The sequence below is a fragment of the Aspergillus thermomutatus genome (genome assembly GCF_002237265.1).
Source record: "Aspergillus thermomutatus strain HMR AF 39 chromosome Unknown NODE_27, whole genome shotgun sequence".
Taxonomy (NCBI): Eukaryota; Fungi; Ascomycota; class Eurotiomycetes; order Eurotiales; family Aspergillaceae; genus Aspergillus; species Aspergillus thermomutatus.
Genome location: NW_020798075.1, coordinates 77,302 through 91,420, shown reverse-complemented (window position 1 = coordinate 91,420; position 14,119 = coordinate 77,302). Strand labels below are relative to the sequence as shown.

The window sequence follows — 14,119 nt, the reverse complement described above, 5'->3', positions numbered from 1 at the left end:
AGTATATCCCAGGAGGATGAGATTCTGTCTATAAATATCGCTGTACTCTCCGTAGTATATTTGAAGAGTAGCCCGAGGAAATAATAATACTACTACTAGTCGAGAGGTTGAATCCTGGCTATTTTCAAGGCCCTTAGGGCTGGAAATGAGCTACAGAGTGGTTGCATGCCTGAGGCTTGCATCTTTTGTTGATAGCCTTTGCTCTTGTGAGCCAATGAGATACCGCCAAGTAGTGGGGTGTGATCACCTGACTTGGAGGATTTGCATGTGATGATTGAATCTGTCCACAAAACCTAACTATCTGTTGGCTCATGCTTAAGATCTATCTAGGATCTATATCTTCATGATAGATAGATATCTGCCAGCTGTCTCATGAGCAGTTACTATTTATGTCTATTCTATTCTACCTGTATAATACAATACAACATGATAAACAGATAAGATGCAGATGTCTCCAGCTTCCCCGCTAATTGGGTCTTCTTAAATCTAGTGGATCACTAGCAGAATGGAGCTGCTCTTTCTGCCTAGTTCTAGCCAGCTACAGTAAGTACCTGTAAACAGGATTCTAGCCAGTTGTCTGCAATTGGTTCCTGAGGCTGCTTCTTTCTCAACAAAATTCCTCCTCCTCCTCCTTCCTCCCTCTTCTTTCCATCCCCAAACCAACCGGTATGTAAATGTTTCTATCATCCCACGTCCCTGACGCCTCTTCTGATGATCCATCTCACTTTGTCCACTAACAACTTGCAGTTTCCTGCTTGCTTTTTCTTGTCTGCCGCCGACGCCGCGGTGACTCTCACTCGTTTCTTCCCCACACTCCCGCGTCCTCCACCCACAAATACCCGTCAACTCCTCGAAACCGACATCCTCAGATTCAGGACATCAATTCAATCGGAATTGAAAGCTGATACACTCAATGTCGATTCTCGATACCACAAAAGACCTCTCGGCCCTCTTCACCCACCAGGTTCATGCGACCCCCGATGCCCCCGCACTGGAAGACGACTCCACCACATACACATATGCCGAACTAGACAAAGAGGTGGATGCTCTGGCTCAGCGTCTGCGAAGCTATGGAGTCGGAAGAGACAGCCTGGTTGGCGTGCTGCTCCCTCGGAGCGCCCATTATGTGATCGCTTGCCTGGCCGCTCTCCGTGCAGGAGGCGCATTTCTCGTTCTCGAGCTGGCTTACCCTCCTGATCTCCTGGCAGACGTCCTTGAAGACGCGAAGCCCGTGGTGGTGGTGACCCTTCGCGCGGAGGCAACCAAGGTCAAAGCCGATGTGCCGCTGATCGCTCTCGACGAGCCCGCGACAGACGCCAACGGACACACCAAGGAACCATCGACTCCTCTGCCGGCTGAGGATGACCTCGATCGACTGGCCTTTGTCTCGTATTCCTCTGGCACTACGGGCAAACCCAAGGGAATCGCCAACCCACATCGAGCGCCGGTGCTCTCGTATAACCTCCGGTTCGGCGTGCAGGATCTTCAGCCTGGTGATCGGGTGGCCTGCAATGTGTTCTTCATCTGGGAGATTCTGCGCCCACTGTTGCGTGGTGCCACGGTCGTGGCGGTTCCGGACGATGTGAGCTACGATCCCGCAGCGCTGGTCGACCTCCTGGCAGCCAAACGCATCACCGAGACTCTCATGACGCCAACGTTGCTGGCCACCGTGCTCGCGCGTCACCACGATCTCGGTGCTCGATTGCCCCATCTACGCACATTATGGTTGAACGGTGAGGTGGTCACGACCGATCTCGCTCGACGGGCCATCAAGGCCCTTCCGTCTACCCGGCTACTGAATTGCTACAGCGCATGCGAAACACACGAGATTGCCTGCGGCGATATCCGGGTGATGCTGGACGACGATACCCCATATTGTCCGGTGGGCCCCCCTCTGGATCCGAAGCACACCTATATTCTGGGTGAAGATGGTAAGCCCGTGCCCGACGGCGAGAGCGGAGAGCTCTTTGTTGGAGGGCCCCTTCTCGCCCGCGGGTACCTTAATCTCCCCGATACGACCGCCAAAGCCTTCACCGCGGATCCGTTCGACTCCACACCGGGTGCGCGCATGTACCGCACCGGCGACCGCGCTCGCATTCTGCCTTCGGGACTGCTGGAGATCACCGGTCGCGTGGGTGCGATGATCAAGCTCCGTGGGTATTCGGTGGTTCCTGGTAAGGTTGAAAACGAGATCGTCAAACACTTGGCCGTCAGCCATTGTGCCGTGATCGCGCACGGCGAAGGATTGGATCGCCAGCTGGTGGCCTACATTGTCCGGGACCAGGACGCCACCGATCGTGCGGCTGTCGAGATCAACCAGTCCGGCCACAGCCCGGCGGCGCGGCAGACTTTGGCGCCGTTTCTGGCTCATTACATGATCCCCGCCCTATGGGTGGACATGGACGAGCTGCCGACTCACGAGGTGTCGGGCAAGGTAGACCTGAAACGACTCCCTCCTCCGCCAGCTCCCAGTCCGGTGAATGGCAACGGGACCAAGGAAAAGGATCCCATCGGTATTGACCAAGTGGCAGCCATTTGGGCCACAACACTGCGAACACCCAAGGCGATGCTGAAGCCGACCGACAATTTCTTCGACCTTGGCGGCCACTCGCTTTCCCTGGCGGAACTCGCGTCGAAATTCTCCAGAGCGTTCGGTTTCCGCGTTCCCATCGCACGTTTGGCCGAGAACTCCACCCTGGCCGGTCACCTGGAAACAGTGCGTGCCATCCGAGACGGCCACACCGCTGCCGTGCAGGCCGATCTGCCTGCTGTGCTGCGCGCAGATGCGACGTTGGACGAGGACATCCGGCCCTCTGCTGATGTGAAGATCCGATCTGTGACGGATGCACAAACGGTGTTGTTGACCGGTGTAACGGGATTCCTGGGGGCTTTCCTCCTCCATGATCTGCTGGAAAGCACATCCGCACACGTCATCTGTTTGGTGCGGTTCAACGAACCCGCCGACGATGATCAACCGGGTGGTGTGGCTCGTATCCGTCGGAATCTGCTCGATTTGGGTCTTTGGCGCGACTCGATCATGGAACGCGTCGAGATCCTTCCTGGTAACCTGTCCCGGTCGCGCTTTGGCCTCTCCCCCGAGGCGTTTGACGAGCTGGCCGCTCGGGTGGATGTCATCATCCATGCCGCTGCTACCGTCAACCTGGTGTACCCCTACGCAGCCCTGCGTGGCCCCAATGTCGGAGGAACCAGAGAGATTCTGCGTTTGGCCAGCAAGGGCGGCGCAACGGTACAGTACGTCTCCACCAATGGAGTTTTGCCCCCGTCTGGTGAGAAGGGATGGCCAGAGGACGCCATGCTACCGGTTGATGACGTCCCCACGAAGCTGCTGGACGGTTACGGACAGACCAAGTGGGTGGCCGAGCAGCTGGTCCTGGAGGCCGGTCGCCGCGGACTGCCCGTCAAGATTCACCGTGCGGGCACCATCAGCGGTCACAGCATCACGGGTGCGGCCAATGCCTGGGATTTGCTGTCGGCATTGATCGTCGAATCGATCAAGCTGGGCTGCGCGCCCGACGTCGACGGCTGGAGGGCCGAAATGACTCCGGTTGACTTTGTCAGCAAGGCGATTGTCCACCTGGCCACGCAGACGCAGGCCGACCAGACCGTTTTCCACCTGGGGGACCCGGATCCGGTAGACACAAGACGCGTATTTGATGCCCTGTCGGAGTTGGGATACCCGACCAAGCGACTCGGATGGGATGAGTGGGTGGCGCTTTGGACCGACAAACAGGGGTTGGTCAAGGGAGGCGATGGCGCATTTACGGTTGACATTCTGCGAAGTGGGATGCCCACGGTTGAATTCCTCAGGGGTATCGTTGTGCTCGACAACGCGGCCACCAAGCCATTCCGCGCTGTGGTAGAACGGCCCAAGGTCGATCGCGCCCTCCTGGAGACCTATACTCGCCACTGGTTCGCGCGGGGATGGCTTCCCAAGGCGCCCGCCCGGTTGAACAAGCCCCTCGCCGCCATCCGGGGCCCCTTGCACGGCCGCGTGGCCGTCATCACGGGCGCGTCATCCGGCATCGGTGCCGCCGTGGCCGCCGCCCTCGTTCGCGAAGGATGCCATGTGGCACTGGCGGCTCGCCGCATGGACGCGCTCGAGTCTCTCCAGCGGCGGCTGTCCGGCCAAGGCAGGCAGATCCTCATCCAGCGCACCGATGTCACCGATCGGGCGCAGGTGGAAGCCCTTGTGCAAGCGGCCAGCGAGCAGCTGGGTCCGGTCGATATCCTGGTCTCCTGCGCCGGCGTCATGTACTACACGATGATGGCCAACGTCAAGACGGATGAATGGGAGCGCACCGTCGACGTGAACTGCAAGGGTCTCCTGCACTGCCTGTCCTCCACGGTGCCCGGCATGCTGGCCCGCGGCAGCGGCCACATCGTCGCCATCTCCTCCGACGCCGGACGCAAGGTCTTCCCCGGCCTGGGCGTATACTCGGCCAGCAAGTTCTTCGTGGAGGCGACGCTGCAGTCGCTGCGTTTGGAGACGGCGGGGATGGGGCTGCGCGTGACGGCCATCCAGCCTGGCAACACGGCCACCGATCTGCTTGGGATGTCGACGGACGCGGAGGCGATCAAGAAGTACGGCGAGCCGTCGGGGGCGAAGATTTTGGACCCGGAAGATGTGGCCAAGTCGATTGTGTATGCGCTGCGACAGCCGGCACATGTGGCGGTCAACGAGGTCCTGATTGAACCAAGGGATGAACCTATCTAAATATATTTCTGGCTTTAGCTATTATACTATATAGACTAATTCGGATCATGTTATACAACTACTCGACGAGCATAACCATCTGCTTTGCTTCTTGTAGGTCAGAGAATCCGCCATAGTCATCCACCGAACGACCTGCTAATACCTTAGGGTGAGAAGATTGCGCTATAATTAGAGGAAGGCTGCACAAGGCAGAGATCCTTTGTGCCATTGAACAAAGATGACAGATGACAGATATAGATCAGATAACCAATGAATTGAGGCCCAACAGCCAATCCAGGCTAGAGATGCATCTGCTGGAATGGGTTGGAACAGCCAGATCGGTGAAACACGGAAAAACAGCCCGAGGCACAGAGATGTCTCCTTGTCTCTTGTCTCACTAGCCAAGATGGCCAGACCGAGATCTCACCAATTGGATAGGAGATAGACACTGCCATTCCAGGTCTAGGGTCATTCCTTGGTCACTGCCAAGACGGTAGGATCTGTCATGTCAGAAGAGCTGAGAAGGGCCTTGGATATCGAAGCTTCAAGGGTCCTGCGTTTTGTTGCGTCCTGAGGAACTTCCAGAGACCATTTTCCGAATACATCTCGAGCTAGCACTCTCCGTCGACTTGTCTCGAGAAACGGCCGCTGGAATGCCTGCAGATGGCCTCTTACACGCGGGACATGGGGAGCCAGCTTTAATTAAAATAGTAGGGGCGATTTGATTCGATCAATCGGCTGTCATGACAGTCGAAGTATGCCCCAAGCTTCTATATAATGTCTGCATCCCTCGAGGGAGTGGCATTCTTCACCTCTGCTACGTGAGATGACCATGTATGCCACCGCCAATCAATCGATGACACTCCGTCCGCAGCAGCAAGACATGCACTACGACCTCCGCCCCCGAGCCCTGCAATGGGATGAAGTCATGGACAGCGAGTCCACCTGCGGTCTGTCGCCAACCGTGAGCAGCGATCTCGACCTGCGGTTCCCACCCGCGATGCCTCTGACCGCGCCGCAAGAGCTTTATCTGCTGTCCCCGCAATCGACGGCCTACCTCGGTCCGCCAGGCGAGCTCGGCCAGCAGAATCCTGACCTGAATGGATCTACAGCTAATGTACCCTCCGCCCGCCATCTACAGGGTGATGGGATAGATAGCTAATGGACGCGATAGCCAAACCGCCGCCAATCGCAGAACCGCGAAGCGCAGCGCCGGTTCCGCGAACGCCGGGAACAGGAACGACTCCAGCTGCGCAAGGGGATGGAGGAGCTGCGCGCGGAAAACGACACGCTGAGCGGACTGCTGGCCGAGGCCAAGAGTGCGAAGCTCAAGTTGGAGGTGGACAATGCGCGGTTGCAGGGGGAGCTGGAGACGTTGCGCAGACGGTGGCAGGATGTGCTGCGGTTGATGTCGGATATGGTGCAGCAGGAGGAGTCGGGCGAGGGGGCCTCGCCGGCGACGAGTTGTTCCAGCGGCTCGTCGTCGAGGAAGGAGATACAGAGTCTTAGGAGTTCGATCATGATGCAGATGCTGGTGCTGTTGTTTGACGAGAAGGGAGGGGAGTCCCGACTGGGGACTTTGGCGGGGGATACATGATCGTGTTGGATGAGATGACATTAGCATGAATGGAGTTATTGTGTTTCTCACGATATCATAACCCTGGAGATTCTTGGACTACTGCAGGAGTCTGTCATGTAGGACTCGTCGGACGTCGACGTAGCATCTATAGTTCGACCCAGTCCCGATTTGGAGATGTGTTGCCCTCTTCTGATTGGATTACCCATTGCTGAAGCCATCCGAGTCAATCTACCCAATTGCATTAAGCGAATCTAGTCTCTCCAAGCGTCCAACGTTGTACGAAGTGGCGCATGTGTCCGCACGCTAACCACCGCTAAGCACGTGGCAGGAAAATACTCCCATGTCAGCGTTGCCGTGTCTGACGGTCAGACCAAGAACTCTATTCTACAGGTCAGCAGATTCGACCGTCGCCTTCGTCTGTCGCCATGACCCCCGGAAGCGGCAAACCACAGCGGATCCTCTTTGTTGATGGCCCGTCGCTGGGCCGCGGGGGTGACGCTAAATCCCGCAACACGCGCTCAGCCCTGATCCGCCGCCTCATCTCGGAGAAACAGAGTGCATACCGACAGGAGGAGGAAGCCAAGCGAGAGCAGTTGATTGCTGAACGTCAGGCACGGGACCAGCACTTGGCGGCGCGCTGGTGTACCTGTACTGGAACGGGCAGGGACCCGGCCCTGGGCCCGGAGGAGGGTCGCGGATCTCCCGAGACTCAGGCTACGGGGACCAGAACTAGCGTAATAGTACCTCAGAATCAGATGCAAAGCAGCGATGGGAGTGGGAGTCTCTTCCAGATCTGCGGGACTTGCGGAGGATGGCGTGTGTCCGACCAGACCTCCCCGGCCCTGTCCCCCGGTCTTGCCACTGGCAGGGCAGACCCCTTTTCTCCGGTGGATCCCAACCTGGGGCCAAGTGTAGACGATATATTCCAGCATGGTCGGTTGAGTCGTTGCCTGCATATCTGACAGCTGGAGACTAACGTCCCTAGCGTTTATGCATCTCTGGCCGAACTTCCGCCGCACCGATTACGCCGGGAGATGCTACCAATCGCGGGTGGCACCCAACGTGCAGAACAATCTGTTGATCTATAGCACCCTCTGGGCCGCCTCGTGCCATCGAGACGTCCTGCGCATCAGCTACGGGTCCAATCCGGTGCTGGACACCAAGGATCAGCTGTACTACAAGGGGCGACTTCTGCGGCTGCTGCGCGACCATGTGGCCGACTACACCAAGGAAGAATGGCGAGACGGCGTCATCCTGGCCATCCTGCATCTGGCCGTCAACGAGACCACGCGACGAGACCTTAGCCGCGACCCGAGCCCGTTCACGCCCCCGTTTGTGGACATGCAGTCGCTGTCGTTCTATGGCAGTCGGGACTACCACACCCTGCATTGGGATGTCATTTGTAATCTGCTGCGCCAGCTGGGCGGGATCCAGTCCATCAAGCTGTACGCCCTGGGCTGGTTGATTACAATGTATCTACACTTCCTGAACCCCCATGACTGCGAGATCGTCTGCTAAGATCTCTCCAGCGCGGATCTAATGAAAGCGGCCCACTCTCTGACCAAACCGCTCTTCCCCCGGGTCGACGTTGAAGGCAACGAGATCAACCTTCCATCCCCTCTGCAAGTCTTTCCCCTCCCGGACGACCCATCCACGAGGAGGAACGTCGGCTTCAGGGATCTGCGGGCCCCCTGCCCACCGGTGAAAGAGACCATCGTGGACGTCTTCCTCCACCTCAGCGAATACTCCACCCTGGTGCAATGGTACTACAATCGCCTCCTCGATCCGTCGAACTGCGACCGGTTCGCCGACGTTCGCAACCAAGTCCATCACGCCCTCTTCAGCCTGCCCGACGAACACGACCCCGTCGAAACCGTCCTCGAGATGTGCGACCTGTCCCCAGATGACCTCTCCGTGTCGCATGGGCTGTACCTGACCTGCCGACTGGCCGCGAACCTGTACGCAACGCATGTGACCTTCCCGCTCCCGCGATCTGCCCTGCTCCGCGCCATGATCCTCCCGCTTCTCGCCAGCAAACTCGACCAAATGATGCAGATCGTGTCCAGTCCCTTGCTTCTCTGGTGCGCTACCGTGGCGGCCATCGCGGCGGAAGAGATGCCGGAGCACCCGCGGCTAGTAGGACATGTTGCCAGCCTCTGTCGGGAGTTGAAGATCACATCGTATCCGCACTTGGTCGGGATCCTGGAATCCTTCGCCTGGGTGGAAGTCGCATGCGCAGGGGGATGTCGTCGACTGTGGGAGAGAGTAACAGTCACCGGAGAGGGCGAGGGCGAGGGCGAGTACCTGGATGATATATCTACCTAACGATGCAACGAGCTGAGTAATGATTACCAATGATGTGCAAGACCCACAATCGGCCATTTAATGCTGATCTCGTACCGTGCCGCTATTCCCATTCTGGAGATGTCTTCTAGTAATGCCATTGGATGTAGTCCAGTCTCGAACAAATAACAATGGCCAACGGTCTGACAGAAGACGTGAACCGTCCCATCCTCACGCAAATAGTCTACCATCTCTAATACTCAGCGAGGCTGTTTCTCTTACACAATGACATCACCATATCTTATTACCAGGCACTTGTATATCGGATTTTATCAACTATTCGGAGGAAACTCGAGGTGCAGGCTGCAGTAGACGTTGCCAAAGCCACGGTTCGAGGAGGGTATGGAAGGAGTCATACTGTATATCTGCTATACCCCGTGGAAAGAAGCAATATCCAACTAGCTCGCTTCTTCGCACCCTGCTCGCGTCTCAACTCCACCTCCTCAGCTTGACCCCGACGCGCATCCTCCCTCGCATGAGGATCATGAAGATGATTCCGGCTATGAGAGAGGACGGTAGCCAAAGGGAGTGGCATGTGGAAAGCAGCGAGTCATGGCCATGTTTCTTAGTGAGCCTGATGATGGAAAGTCTGGGATGTATCATATTCAGATGAACACAGTTCATGTAAGCTACTGCTCGAGGCTATCCAGAGGTTCAAGTCAATGCAACTTAGATACATCATATAGCAACTACGATAACTAACGTTTAACAAATGGACTATCCTCGTCCAACCACGCCTCGAAATCCTTCAACCCGGGATGCATCTCCCTCAACCTCGTAATATCAGCCCGGTAACCATGCGCATAGAACCACTCAAACATCACCCTCATCTCCTTGACCATCCACATCACCATATAGCAAACCACCCGGAACGTCGTCGGCGCCTCCCTCCCCGTCTTCCGCCGCATCACCTCCTGCATCCGCTCATACGTCAGCACATCCCCCGCCAACGACAAGCACCGGTTCCTGTACTCGGCCGGGTTGAGAAACGCCTGGGCGGCAAAGTACCCGATGTCACTGACGGCGATACACTGCAGCGGCTTCCCCTGCAGATACGCGTCCCACGCCGTCACGACGAGCCGACCCAGGAAGTCCGGGGTGAGGTTGTCGAAGAAGAAGACCGGCCGGAGGACCGTCCAGGACATGTCGCTGTCCCGGGTCCGCTCGAAGAGATGCTGCTCGATGCGGTGCTTGCTGATGAAGTGCGGGATGTTGGTGGGATTGTCGACGGACGCGTCGCCCCCGCGGTCGACGGAGGAGTAGACAAAGTGCTGGACCTTTTGGGCCAGTGCCTCGTCGATCAGCGCTTTGCCTTGGCTTTCTTCCTTCTGCACGGTTTGGCCTTTGCCCATGGGTACCTGCACGCTGTACACGCCCCAGATGGGGCCGGACGATACTTGGTGGGCGTTTTTGAAGAGTCCCGCTGGGTCGTCGAGGTCGCCCTGGACGAGCTTGATCTTGGGGGATTTCTCGGCGAGTTTGTTGGCGGCTGCGGAGTGCGGATTGCGGGTGACGGCGAGGATCTCCATGTCGGCGTCTTCGGCCAGGAGGGCCTTGATGACGGCGCCACCCTGTTTGCCTGTCGCGCCGGTAATGAGGATGGACTTCATTTTGCCTATAATTTGATAATCGACTGATGGACTTGATATGGTCGAGTACCTCTCTATTTATGGTGGGTAGAACCGAGTTGTCATACTGATGTCAAGACTCTCGGCTCGCAAACCCTAATGCCGATGATGAATCAGCGAGCTCTAATATAGCGTACATGAAAAGAATCAAAATATACAAAGAATAGAAACTACAGCTTGCCAACACCAGCACTGGCAACCACCTTAGCAGGAACATCTGCCACACCGTAATGGCCCACCAAGCTCTCCTTGTACGAAGCCGCCTTGCTCTTGACGTCCGCATCCGTGCGGTCCTCCCAGGCTCCAGACCCTGCCAACCGATTCCACTCGCAGATATACTTGAGCTGGTCCAGACAGGCGCCAGCCGCACTCACCGTCTTGGTGGTGTACAGCTTGCCGCCCGCCGTGAGGGAGGTCTCCGTCAGCGGCGTTTTGACGTTCTCGAAGTAGTTGCCCTCGAGCAGCACCCAGGTGTTGGTGTCGATGTCAAAGGCATGGCCGCCGACATCCTGGAAGTAGTTGTTCACGCCGTGGAAGAAGATCTGCGACTTGGTGTGGTCGGTTCCCATGTGGGGGGCGCGGCCGGAGACATCGTGCAGCCAGTTGCCTTCAAAAGTGTAGTAATCCTCCAGGCCGATCAGCAGAAGAGTCCAGTAGTGCTTGCCGTTGCAGCTGGCGGACCAGGAGGTCCGGCCGTCGAATTCGTTGTTGGAGATGGTGACGCGGCCGGCTTTGCCCCAGCCGCTGACGATGAATTGGCGGCCGATCAGGGAGATCTTCCTCGTCAGCAGGCATCCTCTGTCCGGGGGGTTGAAGACATACCTTGTTGTGGTCGATCCAGACCATGTCCGCGTCGTCGAGGGTGATGGCATCACCGCCCCAGACGTATTGGGGGTTGAGATTCTGCTTGGATTAGCTTTGTAGAAGTATTTGTCAGGGGTTACACACCGTAATGTGAATGTTCTGGATAATCACGTTCTTGTTTCCATTGCGCACGCGCAGTCCCTTGCCCTTGATGACACCCTTGCTACCGACACCCACAATACTCTTGTTCGAGCCCACGTCCATGGGCGTCAGGGCGGCATTGTCGTACTTGCAGGACACCCAGCTTCCCCCGTCGCAGGAATCCTGGATCCAGGCCTGACCCTTGGAGGTGCCGCCGCTGCAGACAGTCGTGGATGGCATGCTGCAGCATTTGCCCGAGGTGGTGCCCTCGGTGCCGGTGAAGTCCCAGGTACGATCGATGAGGATCACCCGGGGAGTGTCGTCGGTGATCCATTGCACCAGTCTATGACAGTTAGCTTGCGAGTGATCTAGTGGCAGGAGACGTACTCGTCCAAGCTGGAGGGGGCTGCCGGGGTCGCCGAACCACCCCCTGTAGTACCAGCCGCAAAGCCAGAGGGAGAGCCCGTGACCTTGGCATAGGCCTGGGTGAGAGCCAGCAAAAGAGAAAGAATAGCTGTCTTCATTATTGTTGCTCTTCTATCGACGGATGTATGACCGCCGAATATAGAAACAGAGGGACAGTACTTATACGCACAAACCATCGCCCATCAAAAACAATCCTTCAGAAGTCCTTGACCGATAAGGAAACGCGCCTGGTAAAATGCGACATGTTTCAATCCGTTGTTTGAAGATCTCCCAATTCGGCAATCGGCCTGTTTCAGAGTGGCTCGGAGGAATCAGCGGAAATGTCTCAGGGGCATGCCAAGACCCTCCGACTGAGACATCGAGAGTCTGAATCATGCTTAACGGCGGCTTTCACGGGCTTGGAATCTATCTGACGGGTAACCGAGTCAGGTCTTTCTCGGCGGTAATCTACATGACACTTTGCGGCTATATTTGTCCTATCCACTTGGGCACGAAGCAGGGTTAGACCAGGAACAGCCGAATATACGAAGAACAGCTAAGGAGTGACATGTATGCACGTGTATGGCATCATATATTTGTCTCAAAGTGATCATGTAACTGGAGCTGCTTAGGGATTCTCAAAAGTAAGGATGCTGATCTAGGGCGAGGAGATTATACACATGTTTGGTTGAATGTATGAACATATATTCTGCATAAAGCTATGCACTGATTGATGTTATCTCAATGTCGAAGTTAAGCTTACAGAAAGTCACGATATCAGATCATTGTTGAATATCAATATCAATAACAAGATCTCTATCAAAGCAGCAATGTCTACAGACAAGGATGACCCCTCAGCACGTGGTTCACCGCTCGTTTTCTTTGTTCTCTGCCATCTCATCTCGTCCGCCCCAAGCTCTTCAATGACAGGCTGCAGGCACTTTATCTCAGCTTAGCTCAGAGGGTGGTCAACCAGCAGATCAAAGTAAATCAATGAAAGTCATCATAGTCGGCGCGGGAATCGGCGGGCTGGCCTGTGCCATTGCTTGTCGCCGGAAGAACCTCGATGTGCTTATCCTGGAACAATCAGCTGAAATTCTGCCAGTAAGCATCAATCCACAATACTACTGTTAGCAGAAGATGACTCGTTAGGTCGGCGCTGGGATCCAAATCCCTCCAAATGGAGCCCGGATCATGCGGGAACTCGGTCTCCTGCCTCAGATCGAGGAGAAAGGCATGAAACTCGAGTTCATGGATCTGCGACGCTACAAAGACGGGAGGATCATCGCCTCGATGCCCTGCGGTGAGACGGTGGAGAAGGAATATGGAGCGCCGTGGATGTATGTTACCCCTTCGTCGTAATCCCTTGCTAACAACATGTGCAGCGTCATCCATCGCGCCGATTATCATCGGATTCTTCTTGACAAGGCTAGAGACCTAGGAGTGGAGATTCGCCTGGGCGCTCTCGTGGACAAAGTCCTCGTTGACGAGACTGCAGTCATCGTGGGCAACGAGATGATCACCGGCGACGTGACCATTGGTGCTGATGGTTCGTCTCCCATCCGTCCACCTCATGTCCGGAGTTGATCCAACAGGTCTCTGGTCCAACGTCCGCGAAGTCGTCCTCGATGAACCCCATCCACCCGAAGAAACCGGAGACCTAGCCTACCGCGCTACCTTCTCGCGAGCTCAGCTTGTGGCCTTGAATGATCCAGAGGTGGAAGCACTCTGCGAGAAGCAAGGCGTGACTGCCTGGCTAGGCCCCAAGAAACACGCCGTCTTTTACCCCGTTCGCGGAGGACAAGAGTATAACCTTGTTCTGATCCAGCCTGATGATCTGCCGCCGGGAGTGCGCACGACGCAGGGGGATGTGGATGAGATGCGGTATGGGTATAGAGAGTGGGATCCAACGTGCGTGTTCCTGTACCTCTAGGCCTACGCCGTCGAGACTGAATCACTGCAATAGGCTCGGGAAGATGATCTCCTGTATCCCGACCGTCCTGAAGTGGAAGCTGTGTCATCTTCCCGAGTTACCGAAGTGGACTAAGGTTTGCTCCCCTGGCACATATTCAACACTTGTTAATATCGTACAGGGCTCCGTTACGCTGCTAGGAGATGCGTCCCACCCGACTCTGCCATATCAAGCCCAAGGGGCCGCCATGGCTGTGGAAGATGGCGCAGTGCTGGGGATGTTGCTCCATCACGTAGCATCCTCCCATGACTATAGATCAAAGATCCCACAAGCACTGAAACTCTACGAAGACATTCGAAAGTCCCGGACCGCCCGGAACGTCCAAGGCGCCATCCGCAACCGAGGCGGGTTTCACCTGGCCGACGGCATCCTACAACGACTGCGCGACTTGGTTTTGATGTGGTCGGGGCTGACTCGAGAGACAGACTGGATTGGGCTGATGTCTTCGCGCCAACGAGCTGTTTTGGGATTTGAGGTTCTGCAAGAGGTAGAGCAAAGGCTGCCAGAGCTGATGACATGACTCTGAAATGATA

General features: G+C 56.3%; 6 protein-coding genes across 6 annotated transcripts; 4 read left to right on the top strand and 2 right to left on the bottom strand.

Annotated features, from left to right (window-relative positions):
* Positions 1-913: 913 nt before the first annotated feature.
* CDV56_107737 (non-ribosomal peptide synthetase) lies at positions 914-4,735 on the top strand (the record flags this gene model as incomplete). The annotated part of the gene is made up of 1 exon (XM_026761356.1): positions 914-4,735. One exon carries the CDS (start codon positions 914-916, stop codon positions 4,733-4,735), a length of 3,822 nt encoding a protein of 1,273 aa, XP_026617212.1.
* An 811-nt stretch (positions 4,736-5,546) lies between these two features.
* Positions 5,547-6,311, top strand: CDV56_107680 (putative bZIP transcription factor; the record flags this gene model as incomplete). Its single annotated transcript, XM_026761299.1, has 2 exons — positions 5,547-5,831; positions 5,889-6,311. 2 exons carry the CDS (start codon positions 5,547-5,549, stop codon positions 6,309-6,311), a joined length of 708 nt encoding a protein of 235 aa, XP_026617211.1.
* A 407-nt stretch (positions 6,312-6,718) lies between these two features.
* Positions 6,719-8,618, top strand: CDV56_107578 (uncharacterized protein; the record flags this gene model as incomplete). The annotated part of the gene is made up of 3 exons (XM_026761197.1): positions 6,719-7,226; positions 7,279-7,765; positions 7,823-8,618. 3 exons carry the CDS (start codon positions 6,719-6,721, stop codon positions 8,616-8,618), a joined length of 1,791 nt encoding a protein of 596 aa, XP_026617210.1.
* A 716-nt stretch (positions 8,619-9,334) lies between these two features.
* CDV56_107510 (NmrA-like family protein) lies at positions 9,335-10,246 on the bottom strand (the record flags this gene model as incomplete). Its single annotated transcript, XM_026761129.1, has 1 exon — positions 9,335-10,246. The coding sequence occupies one exon, from the start codon at positions 10,244-10,246 to the stop codon at positions 9,335-9,337; it is 912 nt and encodes a 303-aa protein (XP_026617209.1).
* Positions 10,247-10,434: 188 nt separating this feature from the next.
* On the bottom strand, positions 10,435-11,733 carry CDV56_107448 (polysaccharide lyase family 1 protein; the record flags this gene model as incomplete). The annotated part of the gene is made up of 4 exons (XM_026761067.1): positions 10,435-11,040; positions 11,087-11,167; positions 11,213-11,552; positions 11,597-11,733. 4 exons carry the CDS (start codon positions 11,731-11,733, stop codon positions 10,435-10,437), a joined length of 1,164 nt encoding a protein of 387 aa, XP_026617208.1.
* An 874-nt stretch (positions 11,734-12,607) lies between these two features.
* Positions 12,608-14,106, top strand: CDV56_107341 (putative salicylate hydroxylase; the record flags this gene model as incomplete). Its single annotated transcript, XM_026760960.1, has 6 exons — positions 12,608-12,718; positions 12,767-12,954; positions 13,000-13,163; positions 13,210-13,525; positions 13,581-13,662; positions 13,708-14,106. The coding sequence occupies 6 exons, from the start codon at positions 12,608-12,610 to the stop codon at positions 14,104-14,106; spliced, it is 1,260 nt and encodes a 419-aa protein (XP_026617207.1).
* Positions 14,107-14,119: the final 13 nt, after the last annotated feature.